Raw genomic sequence first — 18,879 nt, forward strand, 5'->3', positions numbered from 1 at the left:
CTCGCTACTCCGCATGGACACGCTCGATCTTTGCCGATCACCTTTTTGGCACAACACCTTCACTGTCAGCACCCCTCACTGATAGTACGCTCTGTCGCCTAGCACCTGAGGCAGAGAATGGATGCTGAACTTCTAACTACTGTTGTGTATGCCGATTGCATTTTCAGGAGTTTCAGCAGCATTACCGCCATCATAAATATCACATTTATAGTCCCCAAACTGCAGATATGAGATTCTTTGCTTAAATGTCAGCCTAACCTATTTTCACAGGGACTCTTAATGAATCATGGGATACCCAAATTAGGCACAGGCATGTCTGGCCATGGTTACTCAGGTCAGCCACACCTGGATTGATCAGTCCATCCAGTAGAAACAGACGGGAAACAAAAGAGCTGCCCTAAGTTCAGTGATTGTGCATAGGACCTATTACTCCTCCACAACATAAGACTTTAGAAAAGATTTGTGTTTTGTTAGGAGGGTAGACATTTTGTGCTCTTGTTAAATCTAAGGAGAGCAGCTGATTGGTCCAGACTATAAAACTGCTTCCTAAGACCATGAGCAATATTTTACAAACAACATCTTGAACCAATGTTTATCACATCTACCATGTCTGATAACTTCAGAGCTATCAGGACAGTGTCATCATGTCTTCATATGTTTTTTTTTTTTTTTTTTTTTTTTTTTTTTTATATACACACTATTTGCTTGCAATAATAATAATTGCCAATGCCAATAATTGACACTGTGGGCCTTATCAGCAGGATGCTTTTTGGAAATGGCAGAAAAAAAAGAACAGATCCTGTTTGCTTATGTACAATTAAACTAAGCATGGCTGTTGTCATCCATTGTGATTGGTACTCGTACTCCTCGTTTTCTGATTAATCTGGCCCATCTTTGCAATGAGATCTAGACTTTCCTTTCCCCATCTTCTCTGTGGAAAGCCCAAGGGGTTCCAGGGGCAGCCGAGAGACATTGTCCCTGGGCCTCCTCCCAATATATGATATACATCAAGCTAACCAGATCTTTTCTGTTTTTAGATTCTGTTTTTTGTACATATGACGAAATTTCATACGACGTACGGGACGAGATGGCAAGCGTGGGTAGTAATGTCAGCCTCGGCTTTTCGATTCAGGAAGATGGATTTGTCGGGTCGTTTCGCATTAAGAAGATCAACAACAACAACATCATAAAGACTCTCTTCTCCCGTTTTGATCGCCCAATATTAAATCCTGAGGTTCAGGGTAGGATGTGTGTAAAAAAATATATGCAGAAGGTCCTCCTGTACATAATTGATCTTAAGAAGCAGGATGAGGGACTTTATTTGTTGGAGTCAGACAGCCATGATGGTGAAACTCGGAAAGCAGCATTGTGCCTGAAGGTTACTGGTAAGAACCAGACTGTATTCCAGCTTTAATTTCTATAACTAGCTGTTAATCATGATGTTTGTTCTCCTCACAGAGAAGCTGACCAACGCTGCTATATCCATATACAATGCTGGTAAGGAACTATTTTAAAGATATAAGACTGGATTTATAATGACCTACCAGATCCTTGATGAAGTATTCAGTTTAGTTTATCTAGAATACATTTAATGTGGTGGAAAAAAGAAAAGTAGCTTGTAACTTTAAAATATAAGAAAAATTAGACATGACTTTAAAATAAATTAGAAATGGAAAGCTGAAATGGTTGCCATGGGTCAGTGTTTAGACCTGAGCTTTGAGGAAGAAAAATGTTATAAAGGTGTTGCTGAAAGAAAGTTTTATACAATGCTGAATTTTAAGGTTTCCTACTGATCATGTAGAGACACAGCAGAAATGTAGGAGGATGTTAAAAATCATACTTTAGTATACATGCGAAATACTCTCTGCAGAGGAAATAAAATACAGCATATAACCAAATGGTAAGACATGGTGGTGTAAACATCATTCCAATTAAGTTCTGACAGAACTGTAAGAAATAGACTGTATTCCAGCGTTTACTTCTATAACTGGATGTTGATCATGATGTTTGTTCTCCTCACAGTCCTGGCACCTATAACTTGTGGACAGATACCTTATGGTGAGAAACAATTTTCAAGATCTCGGAATTACTGTATTATGAACTGCAAGATAAATGAGGAAGTATTCACTTTAGCTTATTTAGAATAACTTTTATGTGGTGGAAAAATGAACAGTCCCTTGTAACTTTAAAATGTGTTAGGTTTCGTCTTTATACATCATGTGCATTGTTACTTTATTAGCCAGATTAGAGAGAGTAGAAGGCCTTCCTTCACATTGTGGATGTCACTGTGTGTACGGAGGTCATCTAATCAGGACAGCCTTCATGTCTTTAAAAATACACAGGATATGGGCACATCCTTGAGCCCGACTGATAAAGGAGAGCTATCAGTAATCCTGAGGCATAGAGGCAAGATTCATACAGGTCAGGGCATGGATAGCATGTCAGTTTCTGATACGGACAGCTAGCAATGCACATGATGTATAAAGAATAAACCTAACAAATAAAATACATGTTAGATGTGCTTTTAAGAGAAATTAGAAATGAAAACCTGAAAATGTTGCCATGGGTTAGTATTTAGACCTGAGCTTTGGGGAAGAAAAATGTTATAAAGATGTTGCTGAAAGAAAGTTTTAAGATGCTAAATTTAAACGTTTCCTACAGAAGACATTTGGGAGGAGATAAAAAATTATGCTTTAGTATGAATGCAAAATACTGTGTTAGGAGGAAAGCAAAAACTACATATAACCAGGTGGTAAGACACGGTGGTGGCAACATCATTCTGATGAAGTTCAGACAGCAGTAACCTACCTTCAGGTTTATGGTAAGAACTAGACTGTATTCCAGGTTTAACTTCTATAAGTAGATGTTGATCATGATGTTTCTTCTTTTCTCAGAGCTGCTGCCCACCACTCGTGGAGTCATACCTTATGATGGTGAGAAACTATTTTAAAGATATCAGAATAAATTTATCATGAACTGCCAGATACCAATCGCTTTTTGGCACAAAACCACTGTCACCGCCCCTGACTGTTCGTACATTCGCAATCACTGTCGCCTAGCACCCGGGACAGGCAAAGAATAGATGCGGAACTTCTATATACACTGTGCAGAATTATTAGGCAAATAAGTATTTCGATCACATCATCCTTTTCATACATGTTGTCCTACTCCAAGCTGTATAGGCTTGAAAGCCAACTACCAATGAAGTAAATCAGGTGGTGTGCATCTCTGTAATGAAAAGGGGTGTGGCCTAATAACATAAACACCCTATATAAGGTAGGCAACTTCCTTTCCTTCGGCAAAATTGTTGAGGAAAGAGATTTGACAGATTTGAAAAGTCAAAAATTGTCAGATGTCTTTCAGAGGGGTGCAGCAGTTTGGAAATTGCCAAGCTTTTTAAGTGGGATCATCGAACAATAAAGCGGTTCATGGCAAATAGCCAACAGGGGCACATGAAGAGTGTTGAAAAAAGAAGACGCAAAATAACTCCCCATGAATTGAGAATAAAATCAAGCGTGGAGCTGCCAGGTAGCCATTAGCCACCAGTTGTGCCATATTTCAGAGCTGCAACATGTCTTGAGTGCCGAGAAGCACAAGGTGCTCAATACTCAAGGACCTGGCCAAGGTAAGGAAAGCCGAAAAAAGGCCACATTTTAACAAGACACACAAGACAAAACGTCAAGATTGAGCCAAGAAATATCTGAAGACTGATTTCTCCAAGGTGTTTTGGTCTGATGAAATGAGAGTGAGTCTTGATGGGCCAGATGGATGGGCACCAGGCTGGATCAGTAAAGGGCAGCAAGTTCCTTATCGACTTAGACGCCAGCAAGGTGGAGGTGGGGTACTGGTATGGGCTAGTATCATCAAAGATGAGCTTGTTTCCAGGTTGATGATGGAGTCAAGATCAACTCCCAGACCTACTGCCAGTCCAGTCCACCTCTCTGAACAGTGTCTGGGAGGCTGTGGTGGCTGCTGCATGCAATGTGGATCACAAACACATCAAGACACTGACAGTCTATGGATGGAAGGCTTTTGAGCGTCATGGTGATGAAAGGTGGCTACATTGGTCACTGATTTGTTTTTTTTGGTTTTGAATGTCGTGAATGTTATATTGGTTTACCTGGTGAGAATAACAAGTGAGATGTGTATATATTTGTTTTTTATTACATTGCCTAATAATACTGCAAAGTAATATTTACCTGGACACACAGACATCCTCATAAAATGGCCAAACCTATTAAAAAAAAACCCATATACTTCCAAAAAAATGAAACTTTGATATTAAGGAGTCTTTTGGGTTGATTGAGAACACAATTGTGGCCCAATAATAGAAATAATCCTAAAAAATAATCGAACAATCTAAAACATAGAGAAAGACCCTCGAAACACCACAGTTAGGCTGGGCTCACTCCCGCTGAAAACAAACCCACCCTCCTACTGCTCGCTACTCCGCGGCGACACGCTTGATCTTTGCCGATCACCTTTTTGGCACAACACCTTCACTGTCAGCACCCCTCACTGATAGTACGCTCTGTTACCTAGCACCCGGGACAGAGAATGGATGCTGAACTTCTAAATAATGTTGTGTATGCCAATTGCATTTTCTGGAGTTTCAGCAGCAGTACCGTCATCGCAAATATATTTATAGTCGCCACACCACAGATATATATATATATATATATATATATATATATATATATATATATATATATATATATATCAGATTCTGCTTAAATGTCAGCCAAACTTATTTGCACTGGAACAGATTAAACCTTTCAATAAATAAATTATTATCTGCACATATCTGACTCTATAACCATTAAAAACGACCATTTTCATTAATTTCAGATGGAACTATTCACCACTTGGATTATATTAAACTGAACTTACAATATTCACCACTGTTTGTTCCCATTTCCTCTGTTAAAAATTATACTTTAGGATGCATGCAAAATACTGTGTGAGGAGGAAGCAAACACTGCATATAACCAAGTGGCAAGACATTATGGTGGCAATATCATTCTGATTAAGTTCAGACAGCATTGACCTTCCTGAATGTTTTTTGTTAGAGCCAGACTGTATTCCAGGTTTAACTTCTATAACTAGATGTTGATCATGATGTTTGTTTTCCTCCCAGATCCGCCGACTACCACTCATGGAGTCATACCTTATGTTGGTGAGAAACTATTTTAAAGATATCAGAATTAATTTATCATGAACTGCCAGATACTTGATGAAGTATTCACTTTAGCTTATTTCTAACACATTTTGTGGGTGAAGAATGAACCATAGTTTGTAACTTTAAAATGAAAGAAAAGTTAGACATTACTTTAAAAGAAATTTGAAATGAAAACCTGAGAAAGTTGCTGTGGGTTAGTGTTTAAAACTGAGCTTTGAGGAAGGAAAATCTTATAAAGTTGTTGCTGAATAAAAAGTATTTAAGATGCTGAATTTTAAGGTTTCCTACAGAATGAAAGGAGGTTAAAAGTGGAGAAAATTTATTATATTTTAGTATACATGCAAAATACTGTATGAGGAGGATAGCAAACATGGCATATAACCAAGTGGTAAGACATGAGGGTGGCAACATCATTCTGTGGGAACAAATTTTTAACATTAAAGACTTAAAGCTGGTCAGATTTGATGGGAGGATGAGTTGAAAAATACTTTAGACTGGAGTCAAAATTCTCACAGGATTAATGTTAGAATGGCCTAGTCAAAGTACAGAGCTAAATGAAAATGAAGATTCGTGACATCATTTGATATTCAGATGATTCAAACATATCCATCTCACTTTGATTTGTGTGAAAAACATTCCTGTGATTTCAGAATGATTGAAAGTTTGAGTTGAGTTGTTGTGCACATGAAATTGTCATAAAATAATCAAAAGTTTGTGGCTTAATTTTTAGGAATCTGGAAAAAATACAAGACAGAGACTGATGGTTACTGTGAGGTTCTGTTATTTATCTTTTGACAGGTGTGAATGAAGATTCTGCAGCACATACCAGAAGTTACAGTAAGTTGATGCTCAGGGTTTGTGGCATTTTTATTCACTCATTCATGTCTCCAACACCTGTTACTTTTTCTCTAAAGTCGGGACTGTTGCTGGTACCATGACCTTCTTTGCAGTCTTCACATGGATTTTTCAAAGATTTAATCACAACAGGTACCACTATTATAGCGTTTAATTTTTATTATCTGTCATAGATTTATTTTTTTCCTTTAATCCTGCATGTTTTACACAGGAGGCGTCAGATGGGAGAAGCAGAAGTCTGAATTACTTAGTAAGTATCTTATTCACTTTTTTTATTAATCATTCAGATAATCGATGTTCACATATTCATGTTTTTACTTGCCTCTGATATTCCCAGAATGTAATATTCACTCTAACTAATCAGTGCTTTAAGATGTTAATCTGTTCTCTTTGTTAGCTGTTGTACATTCATAAAAGGCTTCCAGGCCAAAACATGTCTTTTTCTCATTTTTGATTTATTTTAAGAACCTGGAGCAGCTTGTGCCAAAAACCAAACCCTGAGGAGCTGACCAACAGACCAACACCAGCAGTAATGTAGAAAGCATTCCATCGAAACTATGGAAAGAGGGATATTGCTTTTAATTATTTATTTTTATTATGCATGAAATATTTTTATTTTAAAAGCAAATTAAAAAACAAAAAACACGACCAAAAAGGGGGACCAAAACGGAATGCAATACAAAGGGAGAGAAAATAAATAATATACTTTTTTTTTTAAAAAGCCATCTAATAGACAAAATATGTTCATTTCTATATTAGGCGTAGGAAATGTCCCTTGCCAGAACCGGAACCACACATAATCTGACTTTGAACTAAGGAGACGTTGCCCTTTTTTTACAGAGGTCTCCATATTTTTCTAAGGTATGTCTGATTGAGAATGTTAATCGCTCCTTAGTGGTTCTTTTGGTATTTCTAATAAGTATCCATCTTGTGCTTTTAGTTCATTTGCTCTATTTTTGATAAACATTGATTTTTTCACTTTATTTTTTCCGATAAAAAATAAGGCAGAACCTATGTGTTTGTTTTAAGTTTTCTCACCTGACAAAGAAAAACGACATGTCAAAAGTCGTTTTACTAAATAATAAATTAGCACAAAAAGTTTTAAATGTGACCACTAGATGTCAGTGTTTCTTTTTTTATTGTAATCTGATTTTCTGGTGAACTGGACTTTATTTCCAAGTTTGAAGATGTTTCGCTTGCCCAGGAACCTTTTTGAAGTCAAAATATCAGAAATCGTGTTGAGTTTAAGGCTTTATAGAGTTGACCAAAGCAAAGCCTTGTTTTGACTTAGAAACGTGTAAATTTGACTTTAAATATTTTCTTAATTTACAAGGCCAAAAAACATTGATCCTCTTGATCATTTATCATGCTTTTATTGTGTTTGTATTTACTATATTTATCTTTGCTTGATATTATTTTCCTTCTATTTTGCTCTGTCATTCATGTAAAACATGTAGCATTGCCTTTGCACTGAATTATGCTAAACAAATAAACCTACCATGCCTATTAGAGGAAATTTTTGTCTGGTTATTTTTGGAGTGCACACTAACAAATACTTTTAATGAATAACCTTGTGTTGGCTTAGATGTGAGATTTAATAATTCTGTACTATTTATTTTCTGCAATTTTCTATCTTTTAAGTTAAAGCCACATACACCTGATCATTACGCTATACCTCAAAGTACACTGAAACTAGTTTTTAAATGTGTGGTAATACCACTATTTTCTGCCCTTATTGTCAGACCTACTTAAACCATCCAATAAAGCCTCAACCAGTGGAGACTGTACTATTCCAAAACTTAGGACATCTTTGGGGAAAGTCCAGTTTCTCCTCTAGATTGTGGAACTCTCTCCCCACTGACCTGAAACTGCAGATTGATTTTGATAAATTTAATGGAAGATTTATTAAAACTGTGCTGTTACGAAGAATGTAAAGTAGGCATTGTTCCAGTGCATGCTTTACATGCACCTGGAATAGTATCTATTGCTAGCGATCAGTCAATGAAGGATTATAAACAATGACGTTCCCATGGTGTTTCCTGTCTGCTGCTGAGTATTTTACTTAACCAAAATGCTGCAACAGAAACTGTAGAAACATCTAACAGGCAGCAGCCTTTCACTGCTGCTGTAACTAAGAAGTTTTCATCAGTCAGTTCTGTAAACACAGCAGGTGAATCAAATAACAGTTTCTTACTTTAAAAATAAGATTCTGGTTCAGAGGTGTGTGCTGAGAACTTAAAGCAAAAAAATGTATATCCAGGGCTAGACATCTTTGATCCTAAGTTTCAGGACTAGAGAAGTGATGCATAAGTGTCCTAATAGAAGTAAAACTGTAATTATGTAAAAATTAACCTTTTATTGTTAAATATGCTTTTTTTTTTTATAGGTTTGTCTTTTATTTTTGCAGTTTTGAATTACACATAACTGTGATCACATGACAGTTGAACGTTTCAATTTAAGGTGCCCGTATTCTCTTAGAAAAATCCCCATCCGAACCCAGAGCTCCGAACAGATCTTTCTACAGCTGCTTCTGAGGCTGATCCAAATTTTCAACAGCTTCTTAGGGTTGATCTTCTGCCCTGGAGTCACTTCAGGAGCTGAGTGTAAAATCAGAGACCAACATGTTTCTTACAGAATAAAAAAAGGACTGATTATAAAATAATTTTGGTTTACGACCACACAAAACATTCTCCATCTTGTGATTCACCTAAGTCCCTTTGACTTTGGAAATTAAAAAATTTTATTTTGAACAATTTATTTCCCAAATTAGCAAAAATATTTATTGCATCAAATTATATAAAGTTTGAAGGTAGGTGGAAAAGGTTATTTTTCAGTTTAGGAAGGTGCATCACTGTCAGCAGCTCTAGCCCTGATCTACTTTAATTTTCTTAGTCATGAACCACACATGTAATTACTGTAGCTATATTTATGATATATTCAAACATTTACATATCTGGTGGAAAAAAATATAAAGTTAATTGAAACTTGAGATTTAACACTTTTAATTGCATCAAAGCCAACATTGACAATTTAAGAAATAATAATCACAATAATAAGTTTTATTTGACTTTTAATTTTTCAATTTGTGTCAATACCTGAGTGAGGCATGGTGTAGTAGCATAAATGCACTTAAAGAAGGATAATCAAATAATTTAGAGGATCTACATCGACAACATCTGAAGTTCCTGTAAAACCACTGCAGACCAACAAGAGAACATATTTACACAGAGTGCATCACACACTTTAAACAATTTGGCCGCAAATGATGATGAACGAGGTAACTATTGAAATGAGGGACTGAAATTTAGCAGCATAATGTTTTCAAAATAAAAGCACAATGAACCACGTCGCTTCATTGAAGGTTCAACCCAGAAGCAGAATAAAAGCCAAGATGTTTTCCCTTAGAACAGCAGTTCCCAACTCTGCCGTTGTTTAAGGTGTCTGCTGAATAAAACACCTCTGCCGCCCTTGATGGCTGCTAAGGAGAAGCAATCATTTGGATCAAGTGGAACAGAGACGGTTCTGTAGAACTACATCAGTTCAGTCCCCATTTAGGGGACACCTCTATTTCTTCTATATCTCCACTTTCTCAAGATTAAAACGCCACCGAAACAGGTTAGACTTACTGAAACTACAGCAAGGATCCAGGTGAAATCTTTAAGAAAAAGAAGAAAATGTTAAAAAGATCAAGAAAATTAAACAGAAATCACATAATTAAGACGATAGGTTCAACTTACTTAGATTTTTAGACTCAGATGTTCCTTTAAATCCAGGAACGGTGATCAGCTTCTCTCTGGGAGCAGCAGAGAGCACTGACACTGAACATCCAACCTGTGTGCTGCTGGAAGCTGACAGCAGAGCTGTGGTGGTGACGGTGACTGTACCGTTGCTGTGGGTCACACTGCTGCTGTTGTAGTGGGAGAAGCTGAGGTTCTGCTGTAGAACAGTCAGTGTTACAGTGGGAGCAGGTCGACCTGTGGCCGAACAGGACACAACTGACTCTGCAGGAGACTTTGATCTGCTGACATCAAGGACAGGTTCATGCAGCTCTGAGAGGAGAACAAACATCATGATCAACATCTAGTTATAGAAGTTAATCCTGGAATACAGTCTGGTTTTTACCATAAACATTCAGGCAGGTTTTCCCTGTCAGAGCTCCATCAGGGTAGATGCTCTGTAAATTTCCTTATGGAGGAATTATGCAGTCCAGCCTCTGCAAACTCAACTGCTGTAGGAGCAGATATTCCTCTTTTTTTTGCTCCAAAAGACTTGACGCCCATGCATGCCACACTTTGCATATTTATATTTTAAAAAACAAAAACCATAATTTTCATTCATCATCATTCGTGTTTGTGGTTGTAATAGTATAAAATGTATTTATGCTGTAACAGAAATAACCTGCTCTTACTAAGAAACTCTTTCAGCCAGCAGCTAAAAGATCAGCTAATTTTTAGCAAAGCATCTTTGATTTAAACATGAGTAAAAACACCTGATTCAGCTTGATTTACTGTTAGTTTAGGTTTAAAACAATGAACTAAGTATGTTTTTATATTACTCTTAATGAAGATTCCCAGCAGAATAAAGAAAAACAGCTCAGCAGAGTTAAATGTTTGAATATTAATTAGATCTGTAAACGTGTAGGGGAGGTATCCTGCATACCTGTAGAAAAATAACACAGGAGGCAGAAACGAATTTAAGATAATAGCTCTGTGGTATTAATAGATAAATATACTTGTCGTTACATACAGATGTGCCACTAAATGTGTCACCTTTATACTTTGTACTCTGTATGTTGTTTTAAAAATTACAGAATTAAACCAGGTGAAACAAATTTTTTTCAACTTGTGGAGTTCTGGATAGAGCATATTGTCAGGAGAATTGTCATCCTTTACCTACAACCAATTTGCAAACAATTTTTTTCACAGTTTACATGGATTGCTTGGAAAAAAAACTCCAGTGCTTTATGCGTCTTACTTGCTGATTTTCTTACGATCCTGATGCTCACCTGTCAGCATTTTTCACTCATAAAAGGGAATCTGCTCAGACAAATATGCTGATTTACATTTTTGGAGACCTTCTGCATAAGAATTAGTCGTTTCATTGAAATTTTACCATTGGACACAATAAAATCACCAAACTGAATTTAAAATATGAAGAACAGAGCATGCTTATGTAACGCATGCCGGTTACATCATCTGAAATGTTCGCACAATTACCTTCGATGCCTCCTTGGAAAGATCTGAGCTTCAAGTTTTCAGTGATGCTGGCCATTAGGGGGTGTGCCTAAAAATGAATACCTGCTGTTGCATTATGTCTGCAGAGTCACACATGTCAGGTGAAATTTTAGATCTCATTTTACACAGCTATAAAACAGAAGTGTGGATGAGCTTTCAAAAATGGGACTCCATCCACATAGAAGCGGTATTTGTCCTCCACTTTCCCCTCCCTCACAACAAGGGGTCTGGACTTGGCTGGCTTAAACATCATCCTTGCCCATGCCGGGATCCTTTCCAGACCGCGGAGGAGCCACCGGCTTCCAGTCACTGATGTTGATGTGACAGTCAGGTCATCCATATAGTCCCTAATTGGTAGTTGGCAAATACAACATCTGGACAAGGCGCCCCTACATTCCCCCTCTGCAGCCTTGACCAGAATGTTCATTGTTAGGGCAAACAACACCACTGACATGGTGCAACCAGTGATAATGCCCTTCTCTAAGCGGTGCTATGGATATGTTGTTGTTCTGGAGGGGAATCTCAAGCTGAAACTACTGTAGTAGTCTCTTATGAGTTCAGTGAGCTTTGGACACAAGCTTGTATGAAATAAATCTGTAGGCATTGGCCATTTTAAGCCAGAGGACTGCGAGGTCTCCTCAGTTTTCTCTTGCCTCCCGATCAACTGGGTGATCACTCCTCTATTCAGAATCAGAAATACTTTAATAATCCCAGAGGTAAATTACTTTGTTATTCTCCAAACAGCCTGGCATGCCTTGGACTCCACCCTTCTGCCCAGAGGTGTCAATGTAGGAATTTCTTAGGAGATACTCAGATGACCTGTAGGCAAGAATCTAAAAGAAGATTTTGCCTTCCATGGTGAATAGGGAGATGGTGCAGAACTTGTGCTCTCCTCCTTTGGTATTCAAACACCCTCTGAATGATGCCATTAATGTGCCACCTTCCCCCTCCTCCATACTACCCTAATAAGTCTCAACAGCCTCTCCAGCAGTCTCGGGCAATGTTTGTAGACTTTGTAGGGCACTCCACTTGGGCCTGGGGCTGCACTGGTATGTGCAGCTTGTACGATGTTCCTGACTTCTGCCAGTGTGGGCTCCTTGATGTTCAACTGGACAGAGGGTATTGAAGGTGTGGGTCGCTCTCTGCAGGTAGGCAGATTTTCCTCCCTCCTGCTGTCGCTGTATGTGGCACTAAGATTTTCTGTGAGAAGATCTTCAGAGCTGCTCCATGGTGATCAGGAAGGTGATGGAGGAGGATGAAGGCTGCTATCAATGTCTGTTTAACACCTATCCTGGAGGAATCCTGATAGGCAGGACCTGCCTCAGACTCTATGGTGAGTAAAGGAGACATGCTGTGGAACATCTGAAGATCTGTAATGGCACTTTTCTACTCAAAGGTGACCTCACAGATATTTTTCCTATGGATATACCTACATTCTGGCACTTAAATGCTTTCTGCTGTGATTGCACTGCAGCCAACTGGTAAGGGAGAATGCTTTTACCATTATTTGCAGAAACCCCTAATACAAATTCATCACAATTTCAATCAGTCCATTAAAAATTGCTTTATATAAAGAATGTGCAGCAATACAGCCTATTCGATATTACATTAAACTTGCGGCTATCAATTAAGTAAATTCGTGTTTTAGTATTCACTGAGGGGGTTAAAGAAAAATACAACAGTGCTTCAATATATAGTTATAAAACTACATGCAAAAAAACATTTAAAAGGATGAAGATAATTGTTTTTAAATAATGCACTACATTTATTTCTCAGATTAAAAAAAAATCCTCTTATCAATGATTTAAATAAGTGGATATGTTTATATAAGGTCGTTCTACATGCTCGCCCCATTAGCTATCTTTTTCTGCACAAGTGCACTTTCAGGCGTGTATGTCAAACAATCAATCTTTATTGTCAACTACAATTTACATTGCAATCAAAATTTCAGTTTCAGTACAAACCGTTCATCACGATACATTACATACATTCCGATGGGAAGGCTAAAAGGGGGAATGGATTTACTGTGGAAATGCGTGCTGCAGAACGCTGCCCGTGGCGCATTCTTATGGCTTGCCAGGTTCCCACATGTTACCTGGCGGTTACCTATCGCACTGCCTTTATCACAGTGGAGAGATAGGAGCCACATTGGGGAAGAAAGGGGGAAAAAAATATATACATATTTCACACTTTATCCTTAACAGGATTCAGCTTCAGATATAAACAAAAAAATCAGTACAAGAAAAGCACATAAAAACACGAGACAGACATTTCAGCAGAGGGTCACATCGGAGGCGTAGTCACATGAAGTCAATCTTACATTTGAGACATTTATTGCGTTTGTATGGTGAATGCTTACATCATGTCTATGAACGCTGACCACAGGCAATGTCCTTGATAAGATGGAAGTTTATGGGCGCTTCCACAGATGTTTTGCGGGTAGGTGAGGGGGGGAGCAGTTCTTCTGTGCACTTTCGCCAAAAGCTTCCAGGGGAGATTAGATAAAGGGGGTAGGTCGAATCCAGAATAGCACTTAATGTTTTGAGAGCAGGCTGCACAGGAATTTCCTTCAGCCTTGAGTCTGTTCTTGCGGGCTCTTTCGTGGCAAAATCCAATATTGAAAATTTGTTGGGCTTTTCCGCCTTGAAGCCAGCGTGCACATCCAAGATATTATCCCATCTCACTTTTGAGTTCACCACCGCTGCCAGCCTGCTTTCAATAACACCCAGCATGTGGGTCATCACATCTCGTTCACAGCCTTTGTGAGGGCTGCATGCAGGATCAGTGCCAGAATTGCCGGGGACATCCTCTGTAATTGTTGATACACCAAGTATCCTCCAAATCCAAACAGGAGAAATCCAACTCTCATAAAACCAAAAAAATCAGCTCAGAAAAGACAAGACACAGCAAGCAGGGACAGGCAGGAAGATGCAGGAGCTGCAGGAAAATGCAACCGCCTCCTTCAAGAGTCAGAGCTGTGGTGGGCTACGGTTTCAGACAGTTATTGAAGCTCACCTTTCTCACTGTGGTTCTTTGAAAATGGCAGAGGGTTGAAAGAGAAAAAGTCTCTACAAAGTGTATGAGAAGAAAAGAAAGGCCTCAGAAGAGGCAAAAAAATCCAATAATTCTTTGCGCGGAGAGCTCCCCTCCCAAAGCATTATGGGATTTGCAGTCATTTGTGGCCCGCTGTCCCTGCCCGACAGAGGTGACTAATAACAAAGCTGGCGCAGGCACTGGGCGGTGGAACAGAGTTACATGACCAACAGGTAGCAAAAATAAGTGTTAAGTGTTCATCTGTCCAACTTTAAAGTCCACTATATAGTCCCTGCTCTATTTAGTGATTGAGGGATTTAGGGGTTAGGGCGGACATTATGACATAGTAAGCTTGTATGAGCTATGAGAACTGTAACATTTAAACAGAGCATGGATGAGGAGAAATGAGCCCCTGCAGGCGTTTAGCAGGCGTTTAACAGACATTTCCTCTCGGGAGCAGCTACAGGGTTGTGCATGTGCCTATTTTTTAAGTCGAGAGGAAGGGGCTTTTAAAAAATTAGCAACAACACCTTTAACAGTTTATTTCATGATTTTAGGAGCCTGCCACACTTTTCAGCAATTTCACACTGAAAATATTTTTAATAACTCTATAATAAATTTCATCCACTTCAAAGTTGTGTAGTTCTACTATTTCACAATGGTCTTTCACATCAAGTCTCAATGAAGTACATAGACTTTTGTAAATGTGGCGTGAAAAATCGGAAGGGAGTGTGAATACTTTTAACATATTGGTTGTTGGATTGTTAAATCCCTCCCACCCCTGTCGGGCCCCCGAAGCCATTTTAAGTGACTTGTGACGTCACCACTGAGCAGAAACCTGAGTTTCAGTGCAGCTGCAAACATTCAGGCAGGACATGAAACATGACTGGGTGTTAAAAAACAGCCAAATGCAACCTGCTGTTATACTCAGCTGTTATTTAGTAAATATCATCCTTCAGACAGGTGAGAGTTGATTTGTTTATGTTTACTGAACAGACAATTTTAAATACTGCTAGTTTTATCAGACCAGAGAAGTCTAAAAAACAAGAGTGTTAAACAGTATTTTACAGCTCCCTCTGTTACATTTGACCTAATTTCAAAGTAGTAAACATTTAATTTTAGGTGATGATTCTCCTATATTTGGTCGTTTATTTCTATATATTTGTGCAGTTGTTTAGATGCTACATAAGATTTGAGAAAATAGGCGTTACACATTAACTTGATCATTTATAAGGAAGGCTTTTTGCTCACTCAACAAAAGCATCCTATAGCTACTAAATTATCTAACCCCTTGTTTTTAACAATAATTTGTTCCCTTCGTCTTTTTTGTTTTGATGTTTAAAGCATATTATTTAACAGCGATTGAAAAAGTTTACCAACATTACGCTCATCGTTTTGGTGTGTTGTTTTCTACTGTAGTCACACTTTAGAGCTTTTCTTTCTTTCTTCAGCTTCCTTCCTGGTGTGTAGAAGAACTGGTCTAACTGGGCTCTCTACAGGCAGCTTTGCTAACGCACTCATTTTCTTCTTTAACTTGATGATCACTGCAAAATATTAAATTTACTATCCTAAAGACACCTTGTAAGTGATTCGTGGGGATGCTAGGTTTAGTTTTATCAGACCAGACCAGTGTTAAAGTGTATTTTAGCCGCTCCCTCTCTGTTACCTTTGACCTAATTTCAAAGTAATTAACATTTCATTTTAGGTGATGATTCTCAGCTTCTGCAAGTAAAAACCCACCTTGTACAATTGCTGTATTCATCTTTAAATAATTTTGGGTTTGAGATTTTCATTCAAGCAGAATCAGCCTCATGCTGATCATGACTAGTGTTCTATTAACTTTATGACAAATTAACCTTAATAAGATTAATCACAATCTGTGGACAGTAATGTTTTAAGTATCCGATTGCGATCAACAATATACATCTCCATTTTATTCATGGAGAGTTTTGGACAACAGTTCATCTAAGAAGGCCAACTGATTGGTCCAGAAAGTGAAGCTGCTTCTTCCTGAAAGAGGTTTCAGGAATTTACAATAACTAGCATCTGTTAAAGCTCTATTTCTCCCATGTTTCATTAAGGTCAGTTGGCTCTAATAGAAACAGAGGAGACTGTGTGGGCAGCAGTAGGTGATCAAGCCTCTCTAAGCTGTCAGCTCACTGAGGATAAAGACGTCCTCCAGATCACCTGGCAGAAAGTCCGCCATGATGAACAGAAGAATCTGGCCACCTACACCAAGAAATATGGTCACAGCGTAAGAATTGATCTGGTAGAGAAGATGGATTTTCAGTGTGAAGATCTTCAGAGCTGCTCCATGGTGATCAGGAAGGTGATGGAGGAGGATGAAGGCTGCTACAAATGTCTGTTTAACACCTATCCTAGAGGAGCCCTGATAGGCAGAACCTGCCTCAGACTCTATGGTGAGGAAAGGAGACATGCTGTGGAGCATCTGAAGGGGATGGTTAATCATCTTTTCACTTAATCAATCTCACAGATATTGATTCTCCTCCCAGAGCTGCATGAACCCGTCCTTGATGTCAGCAGATCAGAGTCTCCTGCAGAGTCAGTTGTGTCCTGTTCAGCCACAGGTCGACCTGCTCCCACTGTAACACTGACTGTTCTACAGCAGAACCTCAGCTTCTCCCACTACAACAGCAGCAGTGTGACCCACAGCAACGGTACAGTCACCGTCACCACCACAGCTCTGCTGTCAGCTTCCAGCAGCACACAGGTTGGATGTTCAGTGTCAGTGCTCTCTGCTGCTCCCAGAGAGAAGCTGCTCACTGTTCATGGACACGAAGGTGAGAAGACTCTCTTTATAGTGAATACTCATATCCCTGTATTTCTTTACATTTTTTCATGTTCATGGTTATAACATGAGGAATGTAAGTTGGTGGACCAACTTACAGTAGTTCATAGTTTTGGAAAAAATGTCAAAAAAAATATTGTTAAAAGAAAAAAATTACAATGCTGAGTTTCTAGTATCCTACAGACCTTGTATGGGCACAGCAAACTTGTGGAAGAAAGAGCTTTGTTAATATGACCTAGACTTAGACAACTTTTATTGTCATTTTCACTATGGCTTGGTCCAGCAAGGTGTTAAAAATGTCTGTGAGGACATCAGCTAGCTGACCTGCACACTCCTTGAACACCTGCCCAGGTATGGTATGGGGGCCTGGTGCCTTTCTTGGGATGACTCACCTCAGAGTCTTCCACACCTCAGCTATGTCAAGGTTGAGTACCTCCTCTCCCTGATGTGGCACGGCTTTTAATGCTGGAGTGCTTTTTAGTGCCTCAAACCTTCAAAAGAATTTGTTTAGTTCAGTCAGCAACAGCTGCTCCCACCAGGAGGGAGGGTGTGTTGCAGTCTGTGATCGCCCGTATGCCTTGCCACATCCTTCTGGTGTTTCTGGAATCATGAAAGAGATCCTGGATCTTTTGGCTTTGGTTCTGCTTTGCTGATCTGATGGCATGGGTCAAGTTGGCACACGCTGTCCTCAGTGTCTCTCTATCACCAGACTTGAAAGCTGAGTTCCGTGCTTTTAGCGATATCCGAACCTCCTCATTAGTCCAGGGTCGTTGGTTGGCCCAGGTGTTCTTTGTGGTGCTGACGTCCTCAATGCATATGTTGATGTAAGCTGACACAGTCATGGAATACTCATCTGTATTGATCTTGTTGTCATATCTAGCCACAGCTTTGAAGATGTTACAGTCAGAACATTTAAAACAGTCCTGGAGTTTCCACATGGCCCCCTCAATCCACACTCTGACCTCCTTCATTGTTGGCTTTGCCCTGATTAGCTGGGACCTGTATGCAGGAATTAATATGACAGATATGTTATCTGATGACCCGAGGTGGGGGTGGGGAGCTGCTCTGAATGCCTCTTTAATGTTAGAGTAAGCTAAATCCAGAGTGTTTTGTCCCCGAGTTGCAAAGTCCACTTGTTGGTAAAAATGAGGGAGCACAGTCTTCACGTTAGCCTGGTTAAAGTCCCCAGCAATGATGAAAACACCCTCTGTGTGTGCAGACTGGAGCTCAGAGATAGACTGGTAGCGTTGGCGGTAGTAAATGCAGGATCGATGCCTGGTCTGTAGCGCTGCCTACAGACATCTCCATGATATGAAACCAAAATGAAGGTAATCGTGCAAATATAACCAACACAGTCTGAGGGGGAGAGTAAATGCTGCAGCTATTTCAAATCATAATACGTCGGGATGGTAACATCATGCTTAGGTGAAAATGGATAGAGTTAAATACAAGATAGTACTAAAAGCTTTCTGGCTGCAACTTTAAACTGGAGTAGAAGTTCACAGAAGCTAAATGTTAGCCTCGTGAGACCATCCTGATCTCGTGAGCTTTCAAGATTTAACTCGCTAATCAGTCTGGAGACTCTCCGTTGAAGAAAATTTGGAACCGTTCACCAAACGAACGTCCAATCAGCGTTGGCTTTGAGGCGGGTTGAGGTGTGACGCAACGAGAAGCGCGACAGTTCAGTCTAAAGAACATGGCTTTATTACACTGTATTTCTTCACTCAAAGAAGAGCAAAACACTGCTCTGGAGCCTTTTCTCAGAGGAA

General features: G+C 39.1%; 2 protein-coding genes across 2 annotated transcripts in view; both read left to right on the top strand.

Annotated features, from left to right (window-relative positions):
* LOC107104640 (OX-2 membrane glycoprotein-like) overlaps nucleotides 1-17,556 on the top strand; it is a 24,161-nt gene extending 6,605 nt beyond the window's left edge. The window contains exons 2-4 of the mRNA XM_015404681.1: nucleotides 16,383-16,721; nucleotides 16,815-17,102; nucleotides 17,462-17,556. Coding sequence (XP_015260167.1) covers nucleotides 16,383-16,721; nucleotides 16,815-17,102; nucleotides 17,462-17,556 — 722 coding nt within the window. The remainder of the gene's footprint in view (nucleotides 1-16,382; nucleotides 16,722-16,814; nucleotides 17,103-17,461) is intronic.
* Nucleotides 17,557-18,255: 699 nt separating this feature from the next.
* Nucleotides 18,256-18,879, top strand: part of LOC107104641 (OX-2 membrane glycoprotein-like) — a gene marked incomplete at its 3' end in the record, with an annotated part of 5,558 nt that continues 4,934 nt past the window's right edge. The window contains exon 1 of the mRNA XM_015404683.1: nucleotides 18,256-18,388. Coding sequence (XP_015260169.1) covers nucleotides 18,256-18,388 — 133 coding nt within the window. The remainder of the gene's footprint in view (nucleotides 18,389-18,879) is intronic.

This window comes from Cyprinodon variegatus, unplaced genomic scaffold (genome assembly GCF_000732505.1).
Source record: "Cyprinodon variegatus isolate N-32 unplaced genomic scaffold, C_variegatus-1.0 Scaffold1828, whole genome shotgun sequence".
In the NCBI taxonomy this organism is placed as follows: Eukaryota; Metazoa; Chordata; class Actinopteri; order Cyprinodontiformes; family Cyprinodontidae; genus Cyprinodon; species Cyprinodon variegatus.